The sequence below is a fragment of the Prunus dulcis genome, chromosome 5, assembly GCF_902201215.1.
Source record: "Prunus dulcis chromosome 5, ALMONDv2, whole genome shotgun sequence".
NCBI lineage: Eukaryota > Viridiplantae > Streptophyta > Magnoliopsida > Rosales > Rosaceae > Prunus > Prunus dulcis.
In genome coordinates, this window is record NC_047654.1 from 4123158 (window position 1) to 4141588 (window position 18431).

The following is an 18431-nucleotide window of genomic DNA, read 5'->3' on the forward strand; positions in this document are numbered from 1 at the left end:
TTTCTCTCTGCTCTCTTTCCTCTCCACTTACTCACCCTCTTTCTTCCTTCTCTTCCACTTCTTTCTTTCCTCTGTATCACTTTGCAGGCAGGAGGGTTGCCTATTTATAGGCATGTTAAATGGCACCCGTGAATAAAAGAAAAGACATAACGATGTTTCTACCCAATCATCACTGTTCACCTTTTGACTATGTGGGCTTCACCCATTCTACTTTACAACACTCCCCCTTGGAGACCACATGTCCCTAGATTGGTTGCCTCAATAAAAACTTCCTTGGAGAAAATAAAGTGAGGTAGAAAACTGATGGAAGGAAGAAAGAAGAGTACAACAATCTGTACAGCATACTTCTGCATGCTCCCCCCGATTAAAATCTTCCCCTGATGTCTTCATGACTATCTTTTGGAGTAAGAATATTTCGGAGTGAGTGGAGGATGTAGCCATTAACAATTCTCGTAGTTGAGTAAGTAAATATATTTCCAGTGAGCTATCTCTATGTAAATCATGGAAATTTTCAGAGTCCGCGTTTCCAACAAAACCTGGGCTATTTGTAAGTTCACTTGAAAAGAATATGCCCGTACATGGTGTTATGCGGAGATAGCATCAAATATGCCTCACATCATCCCAAAATGATGGTGATGGAGTTGAGCTCTATTTGGAAAATACGATGTCCGGTCCAATATACTTCCGGAAAATCCTTAAAGTGCCCAACATATAATCCTCATAAAAATGCTTCAATACTTTCTTAGTATAAGCAAGAATCTCGTTGGCATAATGCTCAATCTTTAAGTTGAGACAAATATTTCTTGAACTCTTCAGAAGCTTTAATGTGTTGCAAACACATTATAATCAATATACTCACTGAGGCAATTTATGCACATTAACATTGAGTACAGATTTTGTGCTTCAGGCACATGTCCTTCAGGGACTTGCTTCATGCAATTTCAATCCTTTCAAGGATTTTGTTTAAAGGGATTAAACTTTATGACACATTATATAGCTTTAACCCTGCTATTTACACATCTTTAGGGAATCGCTTCTGGCAATATGCTCCGTGCCTTTAATAACCCTTAAAGATAACATGTTGGTCTCCGTAAATGTGCAATAAAGGGGCACAATTGAATCTATAAATATGGAGAAAACCCAACATCCTTGTTTATGCCAAAAAACATTGTGTCATACAAAGTCTATTCCGAACACCCAAATATAACTTTCAGTATTAACAAATTTTGGGGTTCGTACTGTGGGTTTGTTTGTTCACGTTCATTCTTATCTATAATGGAATTACCTCATTCCATTTTGACCAATGATATTATCGACATTTAATAATTGAACGTGGTTCCAATCAACAAAGCCCATTGATGATTTGAGTAGCTACTCCAAAATCAAAATTTGTCATTCATCAATTCATAATCCCACCATTCTCATGTGCATGCGCATACATCAATTATAAGCATTTCTTTGCTTTTGGGTACCCAAGCCACTGCAGGGGGCTTTTATTATGTGAGAATGTGGATTATAACCTCCAACGGAGTGTTATTTTATAGTAGGGCGTGGATAATCTCCATTTAGGGAGTTGGAACATTTAGAACCCATATATCTGTCATGTTGCAGGCATGCCACAGATTAATACATACATTTCAATTAATTTCTGGGACTTTAACCCATACAATTTGTTACGCATTAGGCGTGCACAATATCAATATTGACATGTCAAAGGATTGTCATTTCGGGACTGCAATCCACATCATTTGCTACGCAACAGGCGTGCTGTAATAACCCAAAATAAAATATCTAAAAAGAAATAAAATATCAAAAAGGAAGGATTAATATCTTCTAACAAAAAGACAATTTTGCCCTCGCATTATTTAATAGGGAAAAAGTTGACTTTACGATCGGAAAATAATTTTGCAATTCCGCTTAAGCCATTGCGTAGAGCGCGGCGAAATACGTCCGTAGACACGGAGTAGACCCGAATCGGAGCTGTAACGAAGAAGTTATGGTCTAAATACCGCGAAGGGCAAAATGGTAATTTAGTCAAAAAGTCAAATTTTTATCCCTTTCTCTCTCTTCCCCCTTCAGATTTCTCTCTCCTCTCTCTCTCCTCCCGATTCGACTTCGCCCGTGACCTTTCTCCCTTCCAGACGTCGCACCGGCCACCACACTTGGGGCCGATCTCCGAGACCGGTGCCAAATGAACCGCCACTCGACTGCCGACAATCCCTGACCCATTGCCGCCGCTGCCGTGGCCGGAATCTGTCATTGTTGCCGACGGTACAGTTTGAACTTCCAGCTCAAATTTCTCCTTCGTTTCTCCACCAAATCAATCGAGTAAGGTATGGTTTCTCAGCTATTTTTCGTGTTCTAGCGGATGAGTGTATGGGTTTCGATCGATTTTAGCTCTAAAGCGATCAATTTTCGACTTGAATTCTGGCCAAAACTTCGGCCCCCGAGAAGTACTGTTTCTGCTCAATTTTTGGGGTGTGTCCAAGAACAAAAGTGACTCCAAATGGGGTGTTTTACCTATGATAGGAGTTTGGAGTCTTGGTTCCGAGATTTTTCGGCCACCCGAAATCGCTTAAGACACCCAAATCTGACCCCGAGTGCTGGGACGCGTGGGCGAGGGTGGTGAAGTAATTCTGTGCAGTTTTGTGATCCTCGTGTCGTCACGAGCGCGTAGGATTTTGCGGATCTCGATTCAGAGTCCGTTTGAGCCCCGAACGGATTTTCCATATCGCGCCATCCTTGGGTGCAGCGTCGTCTAATCGTCGGATCACGCTGAATTTTGGATATGTCGGTTTACGTGATTTCAGGATCGCGTAGGATTCAACGGATTGTGAATCGGAGTACCGGATACTCCGAAATCGCGAATCCTGTGGCTAGGGTTTGGATTTTAAGCGATAACTCGATTTTGACTAATCCGACCGTCTGTTTCGGACCAAATTCGCCGAACATGGTTCCTTCTCTATGAGGAACCTTTAGAGAAGCCCAGATTGGCCATCGGAGACCGTGGACCCACGGGGTCCCGGGTTGACCGATCTGACATCTTATCGCTTAACTAAGCGTCGGGTCTTCCAAAACTGATCTAAGAGTCTAAAAAGTTAATGTGGGCATAGGAGTAACTTGGATTTGAATGCACGTATTTCTAGGAGCTGGGGGCAGGGTGTTTAATTTAATTCTTTTTATTCAGCAATTTATTGATTTATTATTCATGATTAATCAGGCACCAGAGGTCCGGTTGACCTACAGGAGGGACCTACAAAGGGTCCAGATAGCTCGGATCACCAGTGAGTGGACTTTCTTTCATGAATGATTTTATATAAATGAGTTATATAGAGGATTTCTATAAATAAGATTTCATAAGTGATTTTATATTGATTTTATATAAATAAGTTTATATAAATGAGTTTATTTGAATAAATTTCTTTATTTGATCTTGAGTAAGTTTTATTATGGTTCCGAACATGATTAGTACAGTAATAGTTCTATAAGTCTGTGCTGCTTATTTACAAGTTATAGAAACAGAGTTTGATGTTGGAATCAGATGAGACAGCAGCACAATTAAAGCTTTACAGTTATTAATCAGATATTTTTCTAAAGGAATTTATTTCAAAACCACCACGTACCCATTTTTATTTGGTGATTACCCTCAGACGGACCGATGTCTACGGACATCCAGTCTGTTTACAGTTCAGTCAGTGCACTTGACTTTGCCCCACGAGTTTCGGGGACGCTCGGACCGTGAGTGCCAGGATTTGCGGCTCGGCAAACTTGGTGTCCCGAGACCTGCCAGGATTGCGGCTCGGCTAACTCTGTGTCCCCGAGACCTGCCAGGATTGCGGATCAGGCTGACTACGGTCCCCTGCATCCTGCCCGAGCGACTCGAGCTGGCTTGGTGTCATCGAGGAACTGCCGGCAGATCAGACTGATCATAGTCCCCTGATTTCGCCAGTTTGCGGCTCGGGTAGACTGCGTGGCGCCCAAGACCTGCCAGGGGAATTGACGGATATGACAGGGGTACAAATAGGTTGTATTTTCAAAGGATTTTGAGTTTTCTTTTATCTAATTATGACCTTCAGTTATTTTATACCAGCTTCTCTGATTTTTCAGGCATTGATATCTTTATATTTGATCAGTTATGCAAGTATATTCATCAGCATACTTATTCATGCTTATTGAACTTCTTATATTGGAATATAGTTAAATTATCGATTTATATTCTTCGCTATTTCAAAACGGGGGTTATTATGTTCTAGCTTGTTTTTAAGAACTTTATTTTGTCCACTCACAATTTTAAACTTGTTTTTCTCCCCCAGGCCGTAGATGAGTGCAGGCACCCACCACCGGGCCATCCCTAGCTTCCGCGCCACCAAATAAGGTAGAGTTTTGCGGAAAAATCCCTGAAACTTTGTGAACCTTAGAAAATGCTCTGATATCTAGTTTTAATGGAAAACTGGAGCTGGTGATTACTTGGTTATTCTATACTGGCAGTTGGTGTAGTTTTATATGTTTGTTTGACAGGTGAAAAAATTTGGGTTTGGTCAAAATACAGGGGAGACTCTGCCGAATTTTCGGCAAAAGTCTAAGGGAAAATTTAAAAAGAATTTGAAACAATAAGGGTAAAAAGGTCCTTTGTGCCCGACATTCGCCAGGTGTCGGACACGCACAGGACTTGGCTTGAATTCCAAAGTGGAAATTAGGTCGGGTCTTGTCACATGCATCATATTGATCACTGCTATACCCAGACTTTAATATGTGCAGTGTATTATCAATGTATCCAACTTGCAATCTGTAAAATTTGCGTTAATAATTCATGGATACATACAAGCCATTCTTTTGGAACGGACTTATCTCCTCATTTGGTTACCTTTGAAGATAAAATATCAAATAAGTATATAAGCACAAAATAACGCAAGTATTGCTTACATCCTTAGGTGGGAGAAACTTTTCTCAAGTATCATTCAAGCTCGTATCGGCCTAGTAAATATAATGTAACGCTTGATGATCTAGTTATATCCTGCAAGAGCAAAAGTCACAAATAACCCTCAGAGTTAGGATCACTGCATGGATTCTTTCTTCGGATGTTCGTTCTAAAGAAATAAAATCCGTTATGAACAGAGAGTTATAAAAAGAAAGAAAAGATACAAAAATTGTGATATTGATTGCAAGGTAAGGTAAACAATCAAGGAAAGAAGTTGGTGGGAGAAGACAACAAGCTCTCATTTCTCCTAGTCTAGAAGGACCTCAGGAGATTAGAGCTTAAGGTCGCCTTCACAGTTCCCTGATGTAGCTGAAATGTGATCAGGGATAGTCTCGCTTCCTGAATGGATGATCAGGGATAGTCTTGCTTCTCGGGCATATTGAGTGCTCACTGATAAGAAAAACAAGTAGATATCGCATCACTGGGTATGGAGAAAATTGGATGTCTTCTGCAAAGAAAATTTCGTTAGTAACACATTTATACACAAATACAAGGAATAGGTAGAACCGATGAATTTTAAATTAACTATAGGAAAATTGCGAGATTCTCGGGGTACTTTTGAAAAAGTAGCTCCGTGAAATCCGTAAAGCAAGATCGGCTTTGACGAAAATAATACTTGAAAACGCCGAAAGTGCCGACATGCATTATTAGAGGCCGAGTGAAGTTTTGGAATCTGGGAAAGAAAAGATAATATGGGGATCCGAGAAGACATTAGGATCCTGGAAATGTTGCCACATTTTCGTCTATAGATATTGCCTTTGCAAAACTTGATTGGAGCAACTGCGTTTCAACTCAACTTCCTTCATTTTCTGAAACTTTAGTTTTTCTAAGACTTTCTTCGAAACCTTCTTAAAATGGCTTCCTCTTCTTCCTGCCCAAATTATTTCAATTTAAATGATGCTCCCACAACAACCAATGACGCCAAAGTTTGGCGTCCATCCTTTGTATCCCAAAATCGTCATCTCACAGTTAATGATTCTGTGATGATGAATGATGCTACTGCTGTCATAGTAGCTAGGAATTTCATTACTCCAATGGATGAAATATTGTTAACAGGGAGGTCTGAGGAAGAGGCTATTGATGACTCAATGGCTTTTAGCATTCAGAGTGCTGCTTCTGTTTCTAACATGGCTGATCGTTTGCGTGCTAGAGCAAACGAGGTTCAGAAGCTAACAACTGAAAATTCGTCTCTTCAAAGAATGCTTCATGAGTCTCAACAGGAGGTTGAGAAACTTAAAGGAGAGAATAATGCCTTGTTGAAACTGGTGAGTTCGTACTCCGTTGATACACTGAGAAGGCTAGACATGCTGCAGGTCTCCAATGAAAGAATTTTGGGAGACCACGAGAGGCTCATGGCTAAGCTTAAGAGGCGCCGTCCTCTTCCTTCAGAGGCTTCCAGAACATAATGTAATTTTATAGATTTTACAGGGCCTGCACCTTCATTGCAGGTGGAAAAAATCTATATGTTGTATGCTCCTTTCCTGTTATAATAATTGCGCACGTTCTTAAACTTGCACCTGTGGTTTTTACGTCTTTTCAAAATGAGGGTTTGGAACCTTGTGCCTTATAGGTTCAAATAACCACATCGACTCTCCCAAATTTCATATTTCAACGCATGGTAGCCCGGAACTTTTGGCTTGGGCTAAACACAAACTCAGAATTTATTTGCCCTTTTCATGAAATATGAATTGAGTAAAAGCCACGATAATATCGCAATATAGTAGTGAAGAGCATTAACTACTATATAGCCACAACTTCAAGTTCAGGGTCTCTCATATATTTGGATCCATGGGCTTCCGGCCAAGATATAATAAAATATGTGGGGAGTCTCAATACATCATTTGAGGTTTATATTGATATTATCCATTTCGCGGTGTATTCTTAACAACTGGAATTCACAAAATATATTTCTTCCTTGAGGTGTCGATTATAACAAAATCGAACTTTATTAAATTCATCATCTTCTTATGCCAAAGAAATATGTGGCATACCACAATTTGCAATAATACCTCAAGGGTTGTCCATTTAATTGTTGGAACTTCAGGTTCTCAACACTGTTAGATTTTGAACTTCAGGCCAAATCACATATTCTCATGGTATGGACATTTTTACAATTTTCTGTACATATTTTGGGACTTCAAGCCCTTACATAATTGTCCATATTTTGAGGAACTTCTGGCATCTCATTTAATTGCTCATCCATGAGTTTAAGGAACTGCAGGTTCCCTTTTGTATATAGTGACGGTTTACCCAAAATGGTTAATATTTATGCATACATCACTATTCATGTATACGGTACTATTCATCAAGTCATGAATACGTATCTATTCATGTGTACAGTACATTTGCCAGTACAGTTATTATTCATGTGTACGGCACTTTTAACCAATACGGTACTGTTACATCATCAAGGAACTCTAGGTCCTTATTTACATGTCAAGGATCAAGGATCTTCAAGTCCGATCTCTTGTTTACAAGTATAGTACCGGAGAGACTGCCAGCTCTCATATCATTATTATCATCAAGGATCTTCAGGTCCTGATGTTATTGTATGATGAGGATCAAGGAACTTCTGGTCCTGATTTGCATACTATAAAAACTCATCATACCACACAATTAATCCATAAAATAAATTGCTCGTAAATAAATTACTGGTAAATAAATTACAGGTATGGACGATAAACCCGCACTATACTTTAAATAAATGTAAATGTACGGTAAAATAAATTCATAAATTAAATTTCTTGCTGTATGGACGTTAATCCCGCACCATACCTTAAATAAAAATAAATGTGCGGTAAAGTAAATTCATAAAGTATGAGAGTTAATTCCACATCATACTTTAAGTAAAAGTAAATTTGCGATAAAGTAAACGTGCTTGTATGGGCACTAATTCTGCTCCATACATTTAAATAAAAGTAAAGGCGTGGACGATAAACCCGCGCCACCTTTTTAAATAAATACTGTCGTATGGGTAATAAACCTACACCATACAGTAAATAAATTAAATGTGGGGACAAAACCACCACTAAAAATATATGGGGTTAAACAGTCCATAGAATTACTATATAAATAGATTATATAGAGTATATAATAGGCAAGCGAAGGAAACTAGTGCATGACAGATAAATATCACGCTTGCTCTGCCTTTCCACTTGTAACCAGCACACATGTACTAATATTGGTGTTAAATAGTGTAGGATAATAATGAAATAATTGAAAGAATAAGGAGGCAGAGAGCTTTGCTTTAGCACTTCCCTGAGAAAGTTGTGTGGACGAAAACAAAAGGTACCAATAATCTTCAGCACCCAAAGCTGTGCCCTTGCTGTAGCCAACATATAAACTATTAACTCTACCCACCAAAATTGATCATATAATAATATAATATTTTATACTAATATATTAGTTTGAAAGCTAGACATATCATGTTGGCTTTTCTTCTTTCCACTTGCAATTAAGTTGAACTTGTTGTGTAGAGAAATAATAAAATAATAGAAAGCATAAGGAGCAACTTATCCTTTCGATGTTGTTTCTTTTTGACCAATTTTGCAATCAAAGCCCAAGCAAAGCCACCTGCATCTTCTTTTTCCCGTTAGTACTACTTGTTGTCATTCGTGAACTTTGCAGAGGCCAAGGCACTGGAAATGATGGAGCAAGAAGGGCTTCAATTGCATAATTTCTCTCTCTAGTAAAGTGGGTTGTTGTAGTAGTGGGTTTTGGACTATTTGGAGCTCTGCATGGGTAGCCTTGATCGAAGTGATGCCAAAAGAGCTTGGTCAGCAAAGCTTCCATTATTGGGGCAAACCCAAGAAAGGAAATAATGGAGCAGAGTACTTTGATCGAATATCCCAGCTGGTATTTTAGAGATATTCGTGCTGATAACGTGTTATAAAATGAACTGGGATATGTGCAAATATTGAGCTGCACGTAAAGTAGATGAGACACAGCATTTAACGAGGTTCGGCTATGCCTACGTCCTCGGAGAGCAGCAACAGTAACTTTTCACTATAAAATAATAGGGCTACAACTTTAGTATTTACAATATGCGTGGCTCACTAAATTTTCTCTCTAGGAGAATTTCTCTATGCTCTCTTTCCTCTCCACTTACTCACCCTCTTTCTTCCTTCTCTTCCACTTCTGTCTTTCCTCTGTATCACTTTGCAGGCAGGAGGGTTGCCTATTTATAGGCATGTTAAATGGCACCCGTGAATAAAAGAAAAGACATAATGATGTTTCTACCCAATCATCACTGTTCACCTTTTGACTATGTGGGCTTCACCCATTCTACTTTACAACAGGGTGTTTTATGTAGTAACCCAAAAAATTAAAGCCTATTTCATCACAAATTAAATTAAATTAAAGCCTATGAATAATCCAACGATTGGTAGTTCGTCTGCACGGTTACTCTGTACTAACGAGTGCAGTGAATACCTACCCATTTTCATTATCCTCTTCACTGCGCATGGCGTACCCGGCAACCAGAATTACAAGGAGATAATCCGATGGACTACGCCGTTCCCTGCAATCCCTGCACTTCTATCTACCGGAAACCCACACTCAACCGGCAAACCACTTGCCCAAAGAGCTTCGCTCGCCGCTCCAATGTAACCAAATGGCGCATCAAAACGATGTCGGAGCTCCAAACGCCGGTGGGTGTCACCGACCGAGCCGGTAGCTACTCTCCTTCAATTCCCACTCACAAAGTCACCGTTCACGACAGGCAACGAGGTGTCGTCCACCAGTTCCTTGTCCCAGAGGTAACTGTCCAGGTCCCAACCCTCTGTTTCTTTGTTTGTTTGCTGAGAAAATCACATAGAAATTCTATCCATTTTCCCAAGAAAATTAATGGGTGTTGAAATTTCAGGACCAGTACATATTGCACACTGCTGAATCACAGGACATCACTCTTCCATTCGCTTGCAGGCACGGTATTGTTCGCTTTTATCATTTTTGAGCAATAATGTGTTGTGAATTATTCAATAGACTATAATGCATGGTGGTTTTTTTTCCCAAATTGTTCTATAGATTATAATGTAAGGTGGGTTTTTTCTTTTGAATTCATTCAATAATAGTGTCCAAATTGGTTTTACTTGGCAGGTTGTTGTACTAGCTGTGCTGTACGTGTGAAATCCGGACAACTTAGACAGCCTGAGGCACTAGGGATCTCTGCTGAATTGAAATCAAAGGCATGTGTTTTGAGGTTTTTTATGAAATTAATTAGCATGCACAAAGTGTCCTGGCTTTGCACACTGTATTCAGCTAATCTTTTCTCAGACAAAGATTTATTCATGAAGTGGTGAGGGAAGTGTTGATGGGGTTGGTGTTGGTTTGGTAGCCAACAATAGTTTTCGAGTTTATTTAAGCCTGGGTTTGTTTCAGTGAAGAAATCATAGTATAAAAAATAAAAATATAAGTGAATTTCAGGATTACTACTGTTTTAGTGTCTGTGTAAGTTAATGTACCTGAAAAATATCGCAAAAATGACATTCCTTATTGTTTCATAATGGGAAATTTTTTGGTTTAGGGTATTAGCCCCTTGGGAGGGGTGCTTGTGTGCGCCTAGCCACACTACACACACAATTGGGGATACACGAGTTTTTCCTTTATGATTGGAAGGTGTCGATGCATCTTGCCCATACCAAAATCGTATTAAAATGACTCTGGGTAGCCACAACCTGATGATATTTCCAGACAATGGAGAAACTTGGAGATTGGTACTGAGAAGTTGTGTTTGAGAAATGCCTGAGTTATTATATTCTGTCTGAATGCAGGGGTATGCACTTCTTTGTGTGGGTTATCCATCATCTGATCTTGAAGTAGAAACACAGGACGAGGATGAGGTAATGCTCTGAGATCTACCATTAATTTTCAGGAAATGCTATGAGCCTCTAGTGCGAATCTCTTGAGTCATTTGTGTCCTCCAAATAGCTTTAGATATAGAATTTCTTGTACCTTTAATTGATGCAATTACTCTTCAATTTTCTTTTATGGAATTATTTGGTATATGATGGCATTTTGCAGCTTCCTTTAATTGCCTTTCCATTCATCTGATTTATAGAACTTTGAAATTCTTGGCACATGCAGGTGTATTGGCTTCAATTTGGGAGATATTTTGCACGGGGACCAATTGTGAGTTCTTAATCCTCTAAAACTCTAGAAAAATCTAATCCAAAAAAATGCAGGAATGATATCATGGGGGAACTCAAACCAAGAGAAAAAGATATCATGGGGGAACTCAAACCAAGAGAAAAAGATATCATGGGGGGAACGAAAGAAGAATGATTAAGTTATTGTTGCCAAGGAACTACTCCTTTTATGGTATCTTACCTCTGCATTGTATTCATGCTGCAGGAAAGAGATGATTATGCATTGGAGTTAGCGATGGGCGATGAATAAGAAATGTAGGGAATTGATTTTGGACCTAGGATTTGCCGAGTAAAATATGCAGACTCTATATTTTTCCCTTCCAAGTACTGTGCATTTCCATCTTCACTCCCATGACAGTCTAGACTTTTATGCTCCTTTCTCTCCACTGAGTGTATATCCTAAGCTAAGTATGATTGTAGCGAAGCCTGGATAATGTTATTTCAACCCTCCCGGATGACCTCAATGTAATCGACTCATATGCAATACAAACTACTTTTCTGATTAAAAGAATGGCATGGATAACTTGTCCAACATGTCTATCTACAATGACATAGCATGGAGAAAATTGAAATATCATGGCGCTAGTTTACTGATCAGCAATGAATTGATGTGAAAAGATTCAGTGGCCCATTTGCTATGTATTTTTTCTCTGTTGTTTGGTACTTGTTACTAACAGGGTAGAATATTTGGAGGGATTGTTAAACCCTCAAGAAAATTGGTGAAGAAAAGATCTAGGTGAAGAAACGCGGCATGATGTTGCGACAGGCATCTTAAATCGGTGATAACTTGTGAATTCTAGCTTGCCTTTGATCTCCCAAGACATTTCTTGAAGTGTTACTCTTAGAATTATCATTAATTTTCTGTTGCACGGCTAATATTCATGTAGATTGAGTAGCTTATTAAACTAGAACTTGACTGTTGGTACTAGTGCATGTGATGGTTTGGTCAAGCATGGCTGTGTGAGGGTGTTGATGGAATTTGACTGTGGTGCTAGGTATGTACTGGAAGTGAGGTGACAATTTGAGAAGCAGGAAGGGAGAAGAGTGAGTCGAATTCTCAGTACAGATGTGGTTTTTGGTGAAACGTGAAGGTAGTTCGATCGAAACCTAATTGGAAAAGGGGATGATAGGAATTGGTTTTAAGCAGAAGAGTCATTCAGTTAGTGAAGAGGGGTTGGTAAGATTTTTCCCATGGCCGACTGAAAGTTTCAAGTTTTTATGAACCTTTTTTCAGTGTAACAAAAGCATTCCTTCTTTTTTCCTTCTATTCTTTTCATTGCCCTTGAATTTTAATTTCACTGTTCGTTTCAATTTTGTTATGAGTTACTAGAATTCTTTTTTCATTTGCATTGGTGCCAGGTGGTGGTGAGCATCATCCCCACAGCTAGGGCTAGAGTTCGAATCTCCGGTCCCCCTTCGACCTCCTTTTACCTAACCATCGAACCATCCAAAAATAATGAGTCTTTCAATTCCAAAAGAAAACCCAAGGTTGGCTGTGTTAAGATTGTGTGATCTTGGATTTTTCAAATCTCTTCATAAGGACTTCAAATTATTGAGGTATCAAAATACGGCTCCAACAGTTTGTTATTGTCATTCTCCATTGTGAGTTAACGTTTGGTGATGATGTTAATTTCATGTTCATGTTTCTGCATTAGTACAACGGTCCTTCACTTCTTTCTTTATTACTTTTGTTTGCTGGCTTAAATGCTAACATTAACTATCATATACCAATTATTGTATTTTCCATAAAGCCATATAAATGCTTCTATCAGATCATTTTGGCACAATTCAAAATATCATTATCACTTATGTGTTTGATTCTCTCTTTTATTTATTGAAGTACCATGTGTAATTGAATTGCAATTGCGGTACATTGTTATTCTATTCCAAACATGCATTATATTACAATTACTGAATGATTCTTGACCGTTGATATATCAAGATTCGAACACGTCTGTATAAGTGACTGACTCTAGCATTGTCTTTTTATTAGGAACATTTAACTAATCCTATGCCAGTTTTTGTTATCTTCCATAATGCCATATAAATGCCTCCATCATATCATTTTGGCACAACTCAAAATATCATTATCACTCATGTGAGGGGGACTAAAGTCAGACAATTTAATCAGGGTTAGCTTTGCTACATATCCCTTTCATGTGTTTGATTCTATCATCTTTTTTACCATTCGGAATTAAATTGCACATTGTTATTCTTACCATTCCTGGCATGCATTGCACTATAATTACTTAACGATTCCTGACCATTGATATATTAGGATTTGGACATTTCTGCATGGACGACTGACTCTAATATTATTGTTTTTCTGCGTACAATGCATGCTTTTAGAGAGCCTAGAATTAGGCCCGGCCAGTGACATAGACGGTGGAAACATTCATAATGAACCATGAGTGCAGGTACACAATTGGGTCCAGGGACCAATTGATTACTATGCTTTTAGTCCATTTGATATCTTGTTGTCCATTGATGGTATATGATATCAACAAAGCAGCCGGCATACACATGGAATGAGCCACTTTGGTAGTACGTTTTTGAAAAGCACTTCTGAAAATGACTTGGGATAAAAGCATAAGGAATCAAATTTTAGCGTTTTGGAATAGAAGCAATGGCTGAAATTGGGTCCGCTACAAGTCTCTAATAGCTTATCCACACAAAGATTAACTTCCAAATTTGATTTGGTGTTTCTTAAGCATACACGTTAAGTATATAATTCCTTGCTTACCAATGTTCCAAGATTGCCAACCAAATTTTTTTTATTTTTTTAAAATTTACAACAATAAAATAAAATTCCTTTTATTTTGAATAGACAGGATAAAAAAGCTCTAACTTGTTTGTTTGGAATCACCTAAGCAAAACAACCAACATAAATTGACAGCTGCAGTTACTGTCATTAACAGTGGTTAAAAGTGGCCTTCCTTGTCTCTCACATGTGACACCGACACACATAAAGGAGGGAAGAGCTTAGAAAGATCTTTTAGAACCAATGCTTTAAAAACAAAATCAATTAGGGTTAAATTTTGGACCTTTTTACAACTACGTGGGATGCAATTTTTTGGAGTTTGAACATTCTTCCCAAAGGTTATTGGGGAGGTTCCAAGATTCTCACTTTAAGATGAAATACAAAATGTAGGATTTATCATGTTCTTTTCGTGCCTTTTTACGTGTGGTCAATTTCAATTAACATCTTTAAGTTTGAGCATTCAATGCAAAATCAATATATAAGATAAATTTCGAAAATTTACTACTAATCTAAAAAAACTTAAGCTGTTTTGATTTGAGTAAGCAACTATAAACTTTTTCTTCGCCTTACGCGGATCTCTCTCCATCATTAGAGCCCAATACGCCGATTTTATCTAGTATTGAAAATTGCACGTTACAATTAATGTCCATTTGGCATTGCTTATTTTGGGGTGATAAGTGATTTTTAAAAAAATTTGGGAAGCCCAACCCGTTTGGTAAACTATGAGAAAATCACTTACTGTTAAAAAATTGTTGTGAGAGAAAGCGATAAGGGAAGACAGCTAATAAGGTGTTTTTATTTTTGATTATGAAGGAATCAGTTTTAAAGAGGCGCTGGGTTTAATGATTATGCGGAAATCATTTTCTGATTATGCAGGAATCAGTACCAACAACACTTTTAACAAAAAGTTTACCAAACGTCAAACTGCTTTCCTTCACAGTTGATTTCTCTCACAGCAAATCTGGCAGCAATTATTTTTACAACACAGTAGTGCCAAATTGGTCCTTATGCTTCAAAGATATTATATCCAACATTAATTGGTAATAAGCGGATCCGAAGTTTTTCATGACGTAAAGTTTAGAATGACGGATGATGTAGAAGGCTCACTGGTGCTTACTTTATAGATAGAAATGGAAAAAGCTTTCTATACTCTATGCAATCATGCATTATTAGTGTGATAGAAGTAGAGGGTTACTGGTGCTTAATTTATAAATAGTTCACAAAAAGTTGCATCAAATGAACAGGACGTGATGGGGGAAAAGCGCAGCAGTTGGGGACAGCAGAGAAGCTGGTCATAATCTGTAATTGAATTTTGTAACGCCTTGAGCTTCCCCACCATATGTTTGCTTGCAGGATCTCACGAGCTCAAACTCAGATTTTCGGATTATTTCCAGACACAAAATACTCACAATTCAAGTATTCAAGTCAAGCCAAACACAAGGACAGTGGGGGCTCACCAAACCCTACATATATTATATTAGTCCAACATAATTTGCACTGATTAGATGGGGCTCACCAACCCTACATATATTATATTAGTCCAACATAAGTTGTACTGATTAGATTTGTTAAAGCCATTTGGATTGTGTTTGCATTAAATGCGAAGTCGCATTCAGGTTAACCATTATTGAATACATAGTTTAAATGTGGGTTATGTCAATTGTTCAGTCCGTGAGTTAGGCTCTTTGCACTTAAGTTCTAGTCTTGTCCTCTGTAGATTAGATTAATTTAGAGTATTTTAAACCATCTACTCGTGCCCTATTTAATAGATTGGTCAATCTAACAAACCTTATTGTGGGAACTTGGAAGTCAAAATCATACATTAAAAGCCAAACCTAAATTGATGAATGCTCACCTCAAATTTACTCTTGAAATATCTATTGGTCCCAAGTGGAACTTTCTTGGATCAAATTTTTGGGCATCTTCATTGACTGGTAAGCAATTATATTTCTAAATGAGAATTGACAATTCAAAGCCAGAAAGGAGTTTGAGATAAAAGTTTTATCATGTCAAAGCTAAGGAAAATGAAGTAAATCTTATCCAAAGACTTCCAAATTCACTCAAATTCTAGTAGTCTCTCTTCTCTTGTACAATATTCTCATACATCCAATCTTGACATAACTACTTATTCATACAAGGATCACGCAAGAAAGAAAAGAAAAAAATAACTCTATACATGTGAGAAGCAGGACGTTCTGTTCTCACTGAGAGATGCAATCTCGGAGGAAAACTACTATGAGATTGCAAAACCAAGGTTGTAGCATTGTAATAGCCAGCTTTATGTGGTGTATGATAATTTTTAGTTGTTGAATTTCTGTTCGGGAGTGCTCGTCGACACCTGAAAATGCCAATGAACATCACATTAACCAAAGAGGAATGCCAAAAGTCTCTAAACTTTCTATCAATGTAATGCACTATGCAGTAGTTTGTATAAATTCAGAAGTGAGCTAGGATCGAAACGAGGGCGCAATTTTTATGGTATCAGAAGGTGTTTAATCGAAAAGAATGCGAAATAATTGGTGTTGCAACAGAAGCCCTGAACTTCTGTCCAAATTACTTTTATCTCATTTTGAACACACTTCAATTGATGTATAAGGAAACACAACAGAAACTCATGACTTCAGCTAACACCCACTGAGTTCAAATGAATAATGTGCTCACCCCAACTGATGTGACAAAATTGCAAACCGCACATTTCACAGATCTTGCTCCATATTGATACATTAACAGCATCCTGCAGTTCCCACAATTGACATGCGCCACCTGATTTGCTGTCACAAATGCACATTTGATTCGTATGTCCAAACTTAATTGATTTCGGTTACCTTTTAAGAAGCTTAATTGCTATCACAAAAACATATTTCATAAAGCTTTTTATCTGTCAATGATTTGATACCTTCCAAGGCTAGATTTACAGTGTGGCAGCAAGAACATTGTACACTCGTTGCTCCGCGGATATACATGAGTAGGGTGTGGCATCCTCCACAAACCAGCTGGGCCATTTCTGTGCCTACTCAGAGTTACACAAAAATGTAACACATTCAGACTTTACCGAGTCTTACAGTCGAAAATTATATCGATTTCAAGAACTAAATGACAGCATAATCAAGCTGCATTAACATAAGCTAAGGGAATGTGTAGCAAGAAAAGAACATACCAGGAGGTGGCACAGCAGTGACTGCATTACAAACCGCACAACAGACAGAGGTGGCTCCAACAGGATAGAGTAAAAGGTTCCTACATCCAGAGCACACAAGTTGGCTCTGTGCACCTAAAGAACAAGTTACAAAATTTAATAAATTATTGATTTAGACTGGTAGATTATAAATGAATAATTTCATAACAATAAGGTAGCAGATTATATTTTTCATACAATCATAATCAGAGAATATTTTTGTATGAGAACTTTATTTGTGTTTAGAGGAACAAAAGAAGAAGAAGAAACAACAGAGGAGAAGGGAGGAAAAGAAAATTAAAACGAAAATCCTGTGACATTTGTGACATCAGTGTTGGACAATGACAAAAATTCTCAACCAATCCCTCATTTTCTCAGCAATTTTCTCAGCAGGAAAAATAGAGAGAAAATTCACATTGTTTTCAAGCCAAATAAGATGAAGACAGATTTTGAGTAATGATACCATTTGCAGGTGGTGTGTATGGTGCTGGAGGAGTTGGATATGGGGCAAGTGGAACTGGCATTATAAATTAAAGCTCAAAACTCTTTCACTCTTTCTCTTCTTAAATTCTAGAAGACAACTGCCTCAGATACAGGGGACATCACACATTCTTTCCATACCTGGAAAGAGGAAAAGAAAAGTTAGAAAACCCAACTGGAAGAGTGTTTTAGCTTTAAATATAACTATACATAATGAGCATAATACAAGAAGCAGGATTATGCAACTTGTCAGTGTCAAATTTAAAGTGAATTGGAGGAAAACTGGAAGAAGAAAATCTCAGAAACTTGCATTACCAAAAACCCAAAAGCTTATTTCAATTAAATTGAAAGATGCGCATATATATATATATATATATATATGCCCAAAAAAGCCATACCTGAAGATGCCCAGAAAGAGAAAGTGTATGCAATAAGCTATGGAATTCAGTTGAAGAGTCTTACGTGGGGCAAGCAAACGCTTACCTTTGCCACTTGCGCAGAGAGAGAGAGAGAGAGAGAGAGAGACAGAGAGAGAGAGAGAGAGAGAGAGGAGAGTTGAAATACACTGGAGTAAATTAAGTAGAGTGAGAAAGGTTGTGTTAAAACCAGAACCAAATTTGTTACGTTTTCTTCCAACTCAGTTCATTTTTGAGGTGCAATGTAACTTTCATTGTCTCCTTTTTCCTCTAGATAGAGGGGGGGAGATTAACTTCCATTTTCTGTTGGTGGTGTATCAAGATCAACTTTGTCAGGAAACTGGGGCCCACACAGCCCCTACTCTCTCTCTCTCTCTCTCTCTCTCTCTCAGTATTGGTGGCTCTACATTGCATGCATGTGAGGGATGCAACTCAGCCACACGCTCTCCTTTATTGGACGGCCTACAGTGAACCA

At 38.2% G+C, this 18431-nt stretch overlaps 2 protein-coding genes across 3 annotated transcripts; one reads left to right on the plus strand and one right to left on the minus strand.

Moving 5' to 3' along the window:
- The first annotated feature begins 9440 nt into the window (after nucleotides 1-9440).
- LOC117627655 (ferredoxin C 2, chloroplastic) lies at nucleotides 9441-11698 on the plus strand. The gene is given in 7 exon segments (XM_034359829.1): nucleotides 9441-9464; nucleotides 9466-9735; nucleotides 9843-9906; nucleotides 10076-10164; nucleotides 10750-10818; nucleotides 11063-11107; nucleotides 11330-11698. Coding segments are annotated over 7 exon segments (606 nt in total). The 3' UTR covers nucleotides 11375-11698.
- A 4155-nt stretch (nucleotides 11699-15853) lies between these two features.
- On the minus strand, nucleotides 15854-18195 carry LOC117627969 (protein LOL1). Of its 2 annotated transcripts, none has more exons than XM_034360295.1 (6): nucleotides 17939-18195; nucleotides 17524-17681; nucleotides 17043-17156; nucleotides 16782-16895; nucleotides 16547-16656; nucleotides 15854-16223 (listed from the first exon to the last, which is right to left on the minus strand). In XM_034360295.1, the coding sequence occupies exons 2-6, from the start codon at nucleotides 17582-17584 to the stop codon at nucleotides 16185-16187; spliced, it is 438 nt and encodes a 145-aa protein (XP_034216186.1). In that variant the 5' UTR covers nucleotides 17585-17681; nucleotides 17939-18195; the 3' UTR covers nucleotides 15854-16184. The 2 variants fall into 2 exon arrangements, with proteins under 2 accessions (XP_034216186.1, XP_034216187.1); XM_034360296.1 differs by having other exon boundaries at nucleotides 18024-18058.
- Nucleotides 18196-18431: the final 236 nt, after the last annotated feature.

Excerpts from the sequence above, each read along its gene's own strand:
- LOC117627969 (XM_034360295.1), bottom strand. The coding sequence starts at position 17,584 with ATGCCAGTTCCACTTGCCCCATATCCAACTCCTCCAGCACCATACACA. Across the intron at positions 16,896-17,042 it reads CACTGCTGTGCCACCTCCTG|GCACAGAAATGGCCCAGCTG; the intron begins GTATGTTCTTTT and ends AACTCTGAGTAG. Across the intron at positions 16,657-16,781 it reads TGTAAATCTAGCCTTGGAAG|CAAATCAGGTGGCGCATGTC; the intron begins GTATCAAATCAT and ends CATTTGTGACAG.